The sequence below is a fragment of the Melanerpes formicivorus genome, unplaced genomic scaffold (assembly GCF_026170545.1).
Source record: "Melanerpes formicivorus ecotype bairdi unplaced genomic scaffold, bMelFor1.0.p_v2 SCAF_21, whole genome shotgun sequence".
Lineage (NCBI taxonomy): Eukaryota > Metazoa > Chordata > Aves > Piciformes > Picidae > Melanerpes > Melanerpes formicivorus.
Window position 1 is genome coordinate 10,169,935 of NW_027142373.1, and position 13,471 is coordinate 10,183,405.

At 49.1% G+C, this 13,471-nt stretch overlaps 1 protein-coding gene across 8 annotated transcripts in view; it reads right to left on the reverse strand.

The window, feature by feature from the left end:
• Positions 1 to 7,021: 7,021 nt before the first annotated feature.
• Positions 7,022 to 13,471, reverse strand: part of UNK (unk zinc finger) — a 46,959-nt gene continuing 40,509 nt past the window's right edge. For 7 of the 8 annotated variants that reach the window (XM_068151510.1, XM_068151506.1, XM_068151507.1 and 4 more), the window contains 4 exons: positions 13,185 to 13,373; positions 10,240 to 10,421; positions 9,438 to 9,695; positions 7,022 to 9,020 (listed from right to left, as the gene is read on the reverse strand). In XM_068151510.1, coding sequence (XP_068007611.1) covers positions 8,862 to 9,020; positions 9,438 to 9,695; positions 10,240 to 10,421; positions 13,185 to 13,373 — 788 coding nt within the window. In that variant the 3' untranslated portion in view covers positions 7,022 to 8,861. The remainder of the gene's footprint in view (positions 9,021 to 9,437; positions 9,696 to 10,239; positions 10,422 to 13,184; positions 13,374 to 13,471) is intronic. The other variant, XM_068151508.1, reaches the window with a different exon arrangement.

Sequence of the window (13,471 nt, forward strand, 5' to 3'; positions counted from 1 at the left end):
GGGTCAGTTCAGGTCAAGCCCTCGATGTGGGGGTGGGGGAAGGAATAAAAAGCTCCTTTGGTATCTGTGTGACAGGGCCAGGCTCAATCGAAGCCACAGCAGGAGGGATTAAGGCGCTGCTGGCTCACAAGGAAGCCATTTGCTGGCTTAAATCACTCCTTTCAGCCCACCCCCCCCTTGTAGCTCTGCAGAGAAATAAGCCTCTGGAGAAGGGTCCCCGTGTGGTGCAGAGGTGACACTGCCCCAGGGCATCACTCCAGCCAGGTCACTGCAGCTACTCCTGGAGAGAGAGGAAACCTTCTTCCTGCAGTTGGCAGCTCACTTGGTGTTGGCATCCAGCAGCACCCAGCCTCATGTGCTAAGGCGGGTGTGTGTGTGTGTGCAGCTCTGGCTGTGGCCTTAGCTGATTTCTAGCTGTTTAAAAATCGTTTTGTTCTGCCTTGCTCTGGGCTGCCCACCACCCCCTGTCCTCCCTGCCACAGCCAGTGTGTCCTGGTGAGCAGCTGGCAGGGGCTTAGCCTCTGCTCTGAAGTAGTTTGCACTTTATTATCCAAAGTGGTTTTGTTTTATTTAGCTCCTTTTTGCTCAGCCTGGGGCAGTTGTGTCTTCTCCCACTGCAGAAGAAATCATACCCCTTGCAGAGAAGGGAAAAGGGGCCTGTGGGAGCCTCAGGAGGTTTAACACAGCCAAGTGCAAGGTCTGACACAGGGTCTGGGACAGTCCTTGGTAGCAACACAGGCTGAGGGAGGAGTGGAGGGAGAGCAGTCCTGTGCAGAAGGACGTGGGGGTGCTGGACAAGAGCCTGCACCCTGTGCTGCCAGCTCAGAGCCAGCCATGTTCTGGGCTGATATCCAGCAGCATGGGCAGCAGGTGGAGGGATTCTGCCCCTCTGCTCTTCTCTGCCGAGACCTCACCTGCAGTGCTGGGGCCAGCCCTGGAGTCCTCAGCATAGGAGAGACATGAAGCTGCTGGAGCAGGGCCAGAGGAGGCCACAATGATGGGAAGGCTGAAAGCCCTCTGCTATAAGGCCCTCAGGCTGAGAGAATTGAGGTTGTTGAGCCTGGAGAAGAGAAGCCTTCAAGAAGACCTTCTGCTGGCCTTTCAGTGCTTAAAGGGACTGATCAGAAAGATGACAACAGGCTTTTGATCAGGGCCTGTTGGGACAGGACAAGGGGTGATGGTTTGAACTAAGGGAGATTCAGACTGGAAAGAAGGAAGAGATTTTTTTTTCAGAGGGTGGTGAGACCCTGTGCCAGGTTGCCCAGAGAGGTGGCAGATGCCCCATCCCTGTAACCACTGCAGGTCAGGTTGGTTGTGGCTGTGAACAATCTACTCGCGCTGCAGATGTCCCTGCTGGCTGCAGGGGGGTTGGACTGGTGACCTTTAAAGGTCCCTTCCAAGCTAAAGCATTCTGTGCTTCTATGATGCTAGTAAATGATCAGAGCCTAACCCCGTGGAGCAGAAGCAGAAATGCCTAAGGATTAAATCATATGGCTTGGAGCACACAAAACCAGCTGCCAGCAAAGGCAAGGCTGAGGAGGAAGCCCAGGCAGATCAATGCACCACATACAAGAGGGGAGGGGGCAGGCACTTCTGTCGATTTGATTGCACCACTAATACTCTAAATTGGGTCATTTGGAGTCTTATTGTGATTGGACCAAGGGCAAGTGGCTGATGCACCTTCCAAGCATCAGAACAGAAGGTAATGCTTGGATCCATATGCAAAGCATGCCCCTTTGGGTGCCAACACATGAAACTCTGCAAGGATTTAAATGTCCAGATCCCCCAACAGCAGCAGGCAGAGCTCACCTCCCCCCCAGCATGGCACCTGGGGGAGATAAATTCTTGTCCACACCAAGAATCTGGGTGATAACATTTTAGAATCAGATCACAGAAGACTTGAGTTGGAAGGGACCTTAAAGATCATCTACTTTCAATCCCCCCACTATGGGCAGGGACATCTCCCACGAGAGCAAGGTGCTCAAAGCCTCGTCCAGCCTGATCTTAAGCACTTCCAGGGATGAAGCACCCAAACTTCCAGTGTCTCACCACCCTCACAGTAAAGAGCTTCTTCCTATTGTCCAATCTGCATCTACCCTGCTCTAGTTTCAAACCATTGGCCCTTGCCCTGCCACCGAAGGCCCTTCTAAGCAGTCCTCCCCTGGCTTTCCTGCAACCCCCTTGAGGCACTGGAAGGCTGCTCTCAGGTCGCCCCAGAGCCTAATACAACTCCCTGAAGGGAGGTTGTAGCCAGGTGGGGGTTGGTCTCTTCTCCCAGGCAACCAGCACCAGAATGAGAGGACACAGTCTCAAGCTGCAGCAGGGGAGGGTTAGGCTGGATGTTAGGAAGAAGTTCTTCCCAGAAAGAGAGATTGGCCATTGGAATGTGCTGCCCAGGGAGGTGGTGGAGTCACCATCACTGGAGGTGTTTAGGAAGAGCCTGGATGGGGTGCTTGGTGCCATGGTTTAGCTGATTAGATAGTGTTGGGTGATAGGCTGGAGTTGATCTCAAAGGTCTTTTCCAACCTGGTTAATTCTATTCTCTTCTCACTGCTCTTTGCTATGATTTTGCCGCTTCTAAAGGAGTCTCTGCCCTACCTCACCACCTCTCCCCCTCTTCATTTGCATCTCAATCATAAAGGTGAAGGGCAACTCCCCTGGACCAGCTGACCTCTAGAGGTCCCTCCCAACACCTAACCCTCTGTGACAAGGGGGCTTGATGCAGGAGGGAGCTCAGGAAGGAATCATTCTCGGTCACATGAAAGGGAGAAGGCAAAACCGATCATAGAATAGAATAGAATAGAATAGAATAGACCAGACCAGACCAGACCAGGTTGGAAGAGACCTTCAAGATCATTGCATCCAACCTATCATCCAATACCATCTAATCAACTAAACCAAGCACCCCATCATCTCCTCCTTAACACCTCCAGTGATGGTGACTCCACCACCTCCCTGGGCAGCACATTCCAATGGCTAACAACTCTCTCTGTGTAGAATTTCTTCCTAACCTCCAGCCTAAACCTCCCCTGGCACAGCTTGAGACTGTGTCCTCTTGTTCTGGTGCTGGTTGTCTGGAAGAAGAGACCAACCCCCACCTGGCTACAACCTCCCTTCAGGTAGTTGTAGAGAGCAAGAAGGTCTCCCCTGAGTCTCCTCTTCTGCAGGCTAAGCAACCCCAACTCCCTCAGCCTCTCCTCACAGGGCTTGTGTTCCAAACCCCTCCCCAGCCTTGTTGCTCTTCTCTGGACACCTTCCAGCAAGTCAACCTCCTTCCTAAACTGAGGGGCCCAGAACTGGACACAGTACTCGAGGTGTGGCCTAACCAGTGCAGTGTAGAGGGGCAGAATGTCCTCCCTGCTCCTGCTGGCCACACTGTTCCTGATGCAGGCCAGGATGCCATTGGCCCTCTTGGCTGCCTGGGCACACTGCAGGCTCATGTTCAGCCTACCACAGACCAGTACCCCCAGGTCCCTCTCTGCCTGGCTGCTCTCAGCCACTCTGACCCCAGCCTGTAGCACTGCATGGGGTTGTTGTGGCCAATGTGCAGAACCCAGCACTTGGATATGTTCAATCTCCTGCCCTTGGACTCTGCCCATCTGTCCAGCCTGTCGAGGTCCCTCTGCAGAGCCTCTCTACCCTCCAGCAGATCAACACCTGCCCCCAGCTTGGTGTTGTCTGCAAATTTCCTGATGATGGACTCAATGCCCTCATCCAGATCACCAATGAAGATGTTAAAGAGCACAGGGCCCAGCACTAATCCTTGGGGCACACCACTGCTGCCTGGCCGCCAGCTGGCTGCGGCACCATTCACCACCACTCTCTGGGCTCAGCTCTCCAGCCAGTTCCTAACCCAGCTCAGAGTTGCTGCTGTCCAAGCCAGGGGCTGACAGCTTGGCCAGGAGTTCGCTGTGGGGGACAGAAGAAGAAGAAGAAGAACTCCATTTGTTATGGGAAGAGCTCCACGCCCCGCAGCCCTCTGCGCCTCCCCAGGCCCCAGCACAGGGCACACCCCCCCCTCCCGCACACACATACACACACACACACACATCTTTAGCAGAGGTTGGTTGTTTTGTGGTTTGTTTTTTTTTTTTTTTTTCTTAGCAAAAAAATAAAAATTTATTGTCCTCTAAAAAGAAAAAGAAAGGAAGGGAAAAGAACCAAACCAAAGCAAGAAAACAACAAACAAACAAACAAACAAAAAGAAGACAAATTCATCCTGCCCTTGGAAACTGCGACACAGATTGGAGTTCTTTCCAGCCCCACATGCAAATTCACTCTGCCAAGAAAAAGAGTCTAAACCAGGTTTGGTTATTTTTTTCTGACAGCCAAAACACATATTTACAGAGCACAGAAGAGAAGGACAGCTGCAATCACAGTTCTATAACATGGAAATCAACGACACGGGTTACACACCACCACCGATCACCAACCACTCGGCCAACTTCGACACGGAAAGGGGGCTGCCTTCTGCCCCACCCACCCTTACCCCCCCCTCCCCTCAGCCTGGGGAGGGGGTGTGGGGGTAAGAATAGGAAGAGCCTTGGGTCCAGAATATGCCCCCAAATAAAAAATACTGCAGTGTGTAGTATTATTATTATTACTTTATATATATTTTTTCTCCTTTTTTTTCTGTTTTGCTCTTTTTTTTTTTCTCCTTTTTATTGTTTTTAACTGTATACTGTTAGTTATTTTCAAACAATGGAAGATAGGGAGGGGGGGAAAGGCCTTCCCTCCCCCCCCCCCCAAAAAAAAAGAAATCTCTCCACTGCAGTCACTAAGTTTGCAGGAATACTTCACCTTTACAGATACTAAGGTGTTTTTTTACAGCCAGGAGCAGCTGGTTTGCTCTTGGCTGTGCCTCCCAAGGACTGTGGTTAAGTTCTGGAGGAAAATACTGGTAAGAGTCTTCATTCTGAGCTAAAGGGGCAACAGAAGGAAGAGGAGGGTCAGAGGCTTGGTGGAACAGCAATGAATTACTGAGTCCAGTCAGTGTTATGGGCTTCCTCACAGGGTAAGGACTTCTCCTCATTGGCTCAGCTGCACAAGCCTTGCAAGTGGCTCAGGTTCAGCTTCAGAGATGCACAGAAAGTATAAAACCCTTCAGAAGGGGATGAGCTGCAGTGACCTCCTCCCCCTGAAGCTGGGGCAGTGGGGGGGGAAATCTGCTTAAAGAAAATGTTGTGCTCCAACTCTGAGACTTTCCCCTGGTCCCTCCTGTGCCACCAAGTCTTTGCCACAGCTGGCATGCAGCTACATCATCTAAGGCCAGAGGTGATCTAAAAGCGGTCCTGTTAGCCCAAAGCAATGGCGAAGTTCTTCAGCTCCTGGCTACCTTCTACAGCTCTAGCTTTGCTTTTTTGGTGTCTACCTACCCAGGATAGTGTTGTCTTAAGCCATCTGCTTCTGTATTGCTTATCCATAATAATGTAAAAGTTTATTGACCTTTAAGATACTGTGGTTTCACAACTCAACGGTGACTCCCTTCCCCCAGCTCTTAGCTCAGAAGTGTCCAACCTGCACAGTTAGTCACCGAGGTGGATGCTTCCAAAAAAAGTATCTGGGGAGGGAGATGTCATCATCCAATAAGGAGTCTGCATGAGGAGGCAGGACCCAGACTTGCTCATGGCTGCTCAGCTAGAGCCAGCTGGGCTGCTCACTGAGGAGCCTTGTGGACCAAAACTTAATTTTGAAGCACAACTCGGCCAGAAAAAAAACCAAAAGCCCCCTGGGTTCTGCTGTGTTACTGCATGGCCTGTAAGAGGGAGTTCCTGCTTCAGAAGGACAGCTGGGTTACAGGGGCTGGACTTATTAGCACCAGGTTCACCTCACCAAGACTCTTTTTTACACCACACAGAAGCTGACCAAAGACTCTTCAGCCTCACATGCAGTGCTGCGGTTACAGCTCCTCTGTAACAAGTGCTGGAGGCAGGTCAGAAACGCTGCCCTGGGGCCCTGCTCTCACCTCACATGGCTCTGACATAGTCCTACAAGAGGCCCCTAAAAAAATAATTCACAAAATCCATGAAAACTTCTCTTTTCCATCTGATGCTTAAGAAAGCAATTCACATTTCAGATAATTCTCCTTTTTTTGTGTGTGTGTGTCTTTCAAAGCAGCAAATAAATTGACAAAACCCTAAATTTAGGAAGTGTTCCTTAGAGAACCAGAGGAAAGCAAGAAACAGCCTAGGTGCTTGTGCAAAGAGAGTGCTCAGATACCTTGGGGTGGGGGCAAGAGAAGGGGCTAGTGCTAATTCCTTCAGGCTGTTCTGCCATGAGCGTGGTGTGGCAATGCAAAGCTCAAATTTAAAGGGCCACAAAAAGGTGAAGTTGTTCTGAATTCTTTGGTCCTTCAGTATAAGTTATACAAAAAAAGAGAGGAATTGTTTGACTCAAAAGGGAAAAACAAAAATGTGCTTTCTCTGGTCTGGAATTTTCTTTGTACCTCCCCCCCCAGCTCTGCCTAAGCCATGTGGCTCCACAGAAACTGGGGGCCAATATCTCCTTCCCTGAGACCACTAGCCCTGCATCACCCTGCCACTGGAAGTGCCACTGAGCTGCCACAGGTGGAGGAGTTCCACCTGGAGAGAAAGGGACAAAGTGAAGAGCCCCTGTGGGAATGGGATGCAGTCAGGAGCTGGGCAGCTCTGGCAACAGCGGGCTGGCCAAAGGTAGCCTCCCCCGAGCAGTCCCCCTAGGGAGGCAGGAGAGCAGCTAAAACCACCCCACTAACAAGAAGTGTTACAAACCAAGAGCCCAACCAGACTGATCAGCTCTGCTTCTTATAAATATTGAAGACCTGAATCAAGAGTTGATTTCCTATGATTTAAGTTAGTTACAAAAAAAACCCCACCAACAACCCTTCTTAATAAACCTTTCTATCTCCATTGGGCTTTTTGCCTCCTCCCCCACCCCCACTTTGTGGTTTTTTTTCCCCCTCTGTTGGGGTTTTATTATTTTGTTGTTGTTGTTGTCCCTTTTCAATATTTTTTTTCCTTTAAAAAAAAAAAATATAATGATGAAATGTTTCTGTATTTTATTAAAAGGTCTTTCCTTAAGATCAGACCCAGGCAGGTGAGCTGCCCCATGGCACAGACATTCAAAGGCTATAACCAAGCAACATAGCCACAAATAAGTCACTCAACAGTGTCTCTCCATTAAAAAAAAACCCCAATAATAATAATAATAAAAAAACCTGATGCTAGTTACAATAAAATACACATGGGGGGGGGGGGGAAATCAAAATCAAACCAAAAAGCATTAAAAAAGTTATTGGGGGGGAAAAAAAAGAACCCAAAAGAACTACACAGAGCTGCACTTAAAAAGAGATCATCTGGGAATGCATATTAAACCCCTTCCATGGAGAGGAAAGGTGGAATTATGGAAGCAAACCTAATTGTGTCCTTGCAGTAAATATGAAGCTTTCTGAGAGGCTCCAGTATCAATCCTGTGCTCCTAACACCAGTGGGCTGCTGGAGGTTCCAGTGCTTTGCCAGGTCAGGGAGTGGGGGAGCACAGGCAGCATCCCTGTGCAAAATGAAAACAGGTTAGGCAACTGAGTGGCCCTTTTGGTTGAGATCCCAGCGGGTTACTGCAGTCTACCTGATGTACAGATCCAAGGGAGACACACGGTGGAGCAGGTCAGAGGAAAGCTCAGCTACTGGTCAGGTCTGAGTTGGTGGCATTTGTCATGCCGGGCTTTCTCTGTCGCCACAGGCGTACAAGATCTCTAGCACCAAGCCTTCTGGACCCAGAAGTCCAACAAACCATCCTTGAGGTGCTGACACAGGCAACAGTGACTCCATTCAAGTGTCCTCAGATAACCTGGAATTGTTTTCAGGCATTGCAGCAGCGACTGTGAATCAGCTCCCTGTGGCTAAATCAAAATGAATCTGGTCTGAAACAGCAAAAGGTCTCTAGGCAGCCACCAGACAAAGGGGTGCCTGGAGAGAACCAACCTCTGCATCCATATTTCTTTCCTAAAGGGCTTTAGCTGACACAAGGGTGGTACTTCTAAGGCTGCTCAGGCCTGGCACGTGTGTCAGCAACAACCACCAGTCACTGAATTTTGGGGCTTGGCTTGCTCTAGGTCCAATAATTATTATTTTTTTTCCCTCTTTTCTTCTTTTTGTACAAATATACAAAGAGTGTAAAAAAAAAAAACAAACCAAGCAATTTAAAAAGTGAACTTTGCTGCTGAAATGGCAGACAAAGCTCCTGCACATTCAGAGCTGGGCAACAAGAGGCCCACCAGGCAGGCACCCAGCAGAGCTTCCATCAGGGGAGGACAGCTTTAACCAAGCTGGGTCAAGTCAAAGAGCAGGGAGACCGAGTTCATGACCAAGTCATTTCAAATCCACCTCGATCCTCCCTGTGATCTCAACTCTTCCTCTGGAAAGCACATGGAAGCCCCTCTTGCCCACTCTAAATCCTTCTGGAAATAGTTCAAAAATTTGTTATCACCTAAATAGAAAAAGAGGAGAAACACAACACTCTTTGCAAACGGCCCTTTGATCTGTATTAAAAACAGCTCTCAAAGTTCCTCAAGAGTTAAGAATTAGTGGGGCAGGGGTGAGGGGCAGTTTAGATACAGGGTTTGGGGTGGGGGTGGGGGGGGGGAAGGGGTTGTAAAATATTAAAAAGTGCTCTGCAACTAATTTTTTGTCTTTTGTGTGTGTGTGTGTGTGCGTGTGTGTGTGCACACCGAGCCACGACAGCCACGCACCTACACACACACACACACACGCATATACATCTCTAGAGACACATACATATATGTATGTACAGATACATATAGATGTAGGTCTGTATAAAGTTAAAAAGTTCTATAGGATATGATTAGAAGAAGTGTCCTTGGAAGGTCACGACTGGAGAGAGTGGGGGGGCCTGTTGGGATGGCAGATGGGGCACTCGCCCTCCTCGGCGCAGGTTTCACACAGCACTGCGTGTTGGCACGGTAACACCACCCGGTTCTCCTCCTGACACTTAAGGCATTTCACTGACTGCATCTGAAATACTGCCTGCAAGAGAGGGGGACAGGGCACAACGTCAGCGTCGCAGTCGCAAAGGGGAGGCTGCCCTGTGCTACGTGGCTTGGGGAACACCAAGGAGGCAGCAGAGGGAGGACTTGCAGCTGTCCTTCTATTCATCTCCTGAAGCAAAAGCGAGGCAGCAAAGCACTGATGTCTGGTAGGACCTCTAGGAACAACAGAGCAGCTTGGACTGACTTAAGCTCTGTGCTTTAGGCACAAAGAACATTTGGCAGTCTCCTGTAAGTGGGGTAAAATTCACTTTGGCAACATCCACGTGGAATTGCTTTGATAGCCCTCTGATTTCTGGCTGTATGAAAGGAAGGGGGAGAAAGCTATGGCCCGTAGGGGCAGAGAGAGGACAGCCCTGCCCCGCGCAGCCCTGCCCCACGCAGCCCCGGCACTCACCTTATCGACTTTCTCCAGGTTCGCCCGCAGCTGCTTCTGGAGGGTGTAAAGTGAAGAGAGTGAGAGCGTTTCCAGCTCAGAGTAGGAGCGCAGAAACTGAGGGTCCTGGCCTGTGTGGATTCTCTCCAGCTCCTCCTGCAGCTTTTTCACTTGCAGCTCCAAGGCTTCCCTCTGCTCCCGGGCCAGTTCACATTCCATGTTAGCTGTGTTGGCGCGATCATTTGCTTCCTCTGCCTCCTTTTTCCAAGCATCGCAAGCCTGCAAGTTCCAACAAAGAGAGTAAAAGCAGCAGCCTGAAAACTCAGCCTCCAAAAGAGAATCCCTGGCAAAAAAAATATCCATTTCCATACACTCCTCCCCAGGAGGAGCGTGCTCTGCCCAATCTGCCCTGTTCCCCAGTTCTAAACCATCCTTGGGGCGCTGTTTCAAAGTGCTGCTCAGTCCAGACCCCCTGCCTGGCTGAGCTGTGGTTCTACACGTTTGGCTCCCACCTTTAAGTGGGATGAACTTTGCAAACTGTCAGGGATCTAAGTCAACTGGCAGGGCTAAGAGGCTGTCAAGCACCTCAGCGCACCTGTCACAACACTTGGCCTTGCACTTCCAGCATCTGAAGGCATCAGGCACAGAGATTCAATGCCTCTCCCCAAGGCACAAGGAAGAATACAAATGCTCAGAGAATCTGTCTGTAAACCCTATGGCTCTTCCCATCACCTCCACATCCAGGAAGCTTCTCATTAAAGGCTGACACCCTCCTACCTCCCTTACACTTCCCAATCCCTCATCCCAGGAGCTGCACAAGTACCTGTTTGGCTTGCTTCCAAGACTCTTCCCACTGCTTTATTGTGCTGTTGGCCTCATCCAGCTCTTGTCGTAGCCGTGCCAGCTCCGCAGCACCTGGACCTGACAGAAACGCAGGTGAGGTACTGGGCGAAAAACTCCCTGAAGCAAAGTGCTCCCATATGCTGCTGTTCATCCCATTTAAACCTGTTTCGCAGGGAAATAGAGAGGGTTATGTCACAGGTGTTGGCAATTTCCCCATTTCCTCCCTACCCCTGTGAAATCCAGGATTTAAAAAAGATCAACTTAAGAATTCCCTTCAGCCCCAGGAGAGTCCATCACAGAAAGGCTTTACAAGGGAAGATTCACACCGTCAGGCCTCATCTTTAATGATACAAGGAGGACCCAAGAAACTGAGTGGAAGCGACTTTTGAAGCAGGCTGTTTTTAGAAGCATTGATTTTAGAGCAGAGCTGACTGCCAGCTTGGATTTCATAGAGAGGCTCTGAAGTGCTTACTGCCTTCCCACTTTCCTGCGCAGCACAGCCATCAGCACCGGGGAACAGGACTGGTTCGCGCAGCCAACCCAGGTGGTGCTTCCTTTCACGCTATACCTGAAGAAAACTTCTGCTTTTGACTCAGCTTGGTGCTCAGAAAGCAGCCTCACATCCCAAACAGTGAGACTGGAACACACCAACATCATTACTGTTTGCCCATGCAGCAAACAGCACTAACTGGAAAACCGATGGAGGCAGTGGTACACACATCAGCTTCAAACCCTGCAGAGCTCTAGCATGAAGCTAGAGGAATTAGACTAATTAACCACTTCCCTACTTCAGCTTGTTCTAATAATTTCTCTTTTCAGGAAGGCTTAGGAAACAAAGCAGTAGAAAACTAGCTGCAAACAAAACTGGCTCTTTTTCACTGGTGACTGCTCTAAGGACAAAAAATGTTTTCACTCAGAGGAAGCATCCACACTTTGCACCGAGGAGGAAAAGCTCACATTGAGCCCAGTCTACTGAGTGATGTGGACTCCTCTGCACACAAACACACACCAGTTTGATGCAGCAGCCATTTCCATTTAGTGGTGTTCACCACTGGGTGTGGACATTCCTAAATCTAGTTGCATTTGCTAATTCTGACCTTACAGCAGCTTGAACTGCGTCTGCAAGCAAGCCCTGGGGCCAAGGGCCTCCCAGTGAGGGCTAACCCAACACCACTTACTTGCCATTTGGTGCCAGCCAAGACACGAACAGTTGCAAGAAAACAGCTGAAAAATAGTAGCTTGTCTTCATTAAGGGCTTAGGTGCACCAAGAAGTCATTCAGCAGAGCAAGGAGAGCTCCTCATTGGCTCAGGCCACTTACCATGGATCTGCTCTGAAGCACGCTCGGTTGAGAGCAAGAAGTTTTCATGCAACCTCAACTCACATTATGTTTTTAAAGCATGCTGGCAAGCCACAAATCCTGCCATGATGCTGACCAAGCTCATCTCATCATTTCTTTTTTTACTGCTTCTTTCCACCTGCTGTTCTCATTTCATGTTGGAAGCAGCAAGGCCCTCTGGCCAGGATTGCCTTCTCTGCACGTTTCACATCTAGCACAGTGGGAACCAGCCCAGGACTAGGTATTTGTAACTCAACTGCAAGACAAATAAGCAGTAATACAGACACTGCACACTACCTTATGTGCATTCAGCAAGGGAATACATTCCAGACTCCCAACTGCTAGGTTACTGTTTAAAGATCTTATTCAAAACCTCAGCAGAAAAAAAAATAATGGTTTGGTTGTATTATTTGTATTTATTTCCTTAAAAATGGGAGTAGCTAAATATATTTCTGCATTCCCTGCAGTTCTTTGGGTTTTCATTTGTGTGCCTGTAGAGTTAAGACACAAAACTGCTTTGCTTATTTCTCCTGCCATTAAAAGCAGGCCTTTATCAGCAAGTTTTCCTCTTCTCACTGAATCTGGGATGAACAGCCAGCCTCCCCACTAATTAACAGCAGAAACCCTCTGATGTCTTTTTTTGTGTGTTCTTATTAGGGCAAGTGTAAAAGCTGCTAAAGCCAAACAAAAGAGCAAAGGCAAGGCAGGGAAGCATGGCTGGGGCCTGTGCAAACCAGGGATGCAGTTACCCAGATAAGTGCGTGCAGAAATAGATTACGAGAGCGTGTAATCATTTTATTAGGTTAAGCTGAACAGGAATGATTAAAGTGTATCTCAAGTTGGAAGCAGCATTTATGTCTTGTATCAACCCAGAGAACAAATATTGACTAGCAGGAGTGAGCAGAGCCAGGGTAGCCTTGAGCTGCTGTTTCACTTCTCAAGGTAATCCTGAGTTTTGATAATAAAGTAGATTTGGCCCCTCAGTTCCCAGCTGAAGCTCCAAAGCAATTTCTCCTCCTTTCAGTCCCCACATAGAGGAAACAGATCCTCAAAGAGGGAGGGGGGAAAAAAATAAAGGAGAAAAAAAAAAAAAATAGGAGCAAAGGGGACAACCTTTTGCAAAGTCAACTGCAGCTTGCCAAATAGGGGGAAAAAGTACAATGACCCGAGCCTGCTCTAGAGCTCCCAGGCACCAAGATGACCTGCAAGCAGTCCCAAGGGCAAGCTGCAATTCCCACCTTTAGAGAGCAAAGGTGAGACACTCAACTCTGAACTTTATGTGAAGCCTCAGCACAGCACTACTGGCAGAAAAAGGCAGGGCTCTTTCTCCCAGAAAGGCATCATCAGAGCAAATCACTTAACCTATCTGTCCCTTTTTCTCAGCCTAAAAAGACAGGAAGTAGAGGAAACTGCCCCCTTGTCCATCTGGGTTTTGGCAAAGCAGCTTCCAGTGCTGCTGCTGTTCTTGTGGGGGAAGAAGAGGTACAAATGGCAGCAGTGAAAAGAACACATTAAAGCCAACTTAAAAGAAAATACTTACATGGCACAGACAGGCATGTACATGGGACACACACACTGTGCATTTACCTAATGATCCATGAGAAGCTGATGTCCCCAGGAACGTGTTTTCTGATTGGCTTAAGTGTCCCTGGGGCTGATGGAGGAAATGCGATGAGAGGCTGACCGGTGGAGAAGGAGAGGCAGAGTGAAAGGAGGCAGAGCTTCCAAGGGAGCCGGGGATATTTACAGGAGCAGAACTTTGCAGCAAACTCCCACCTGGACAAAGAACACACAGAGAGGATGGCTATGTGTGACCATGAGTATGGGCCAGAGCACAGCGCAGGAGGTCAGAGCAGAAGGTGTTAGCTTCCCTC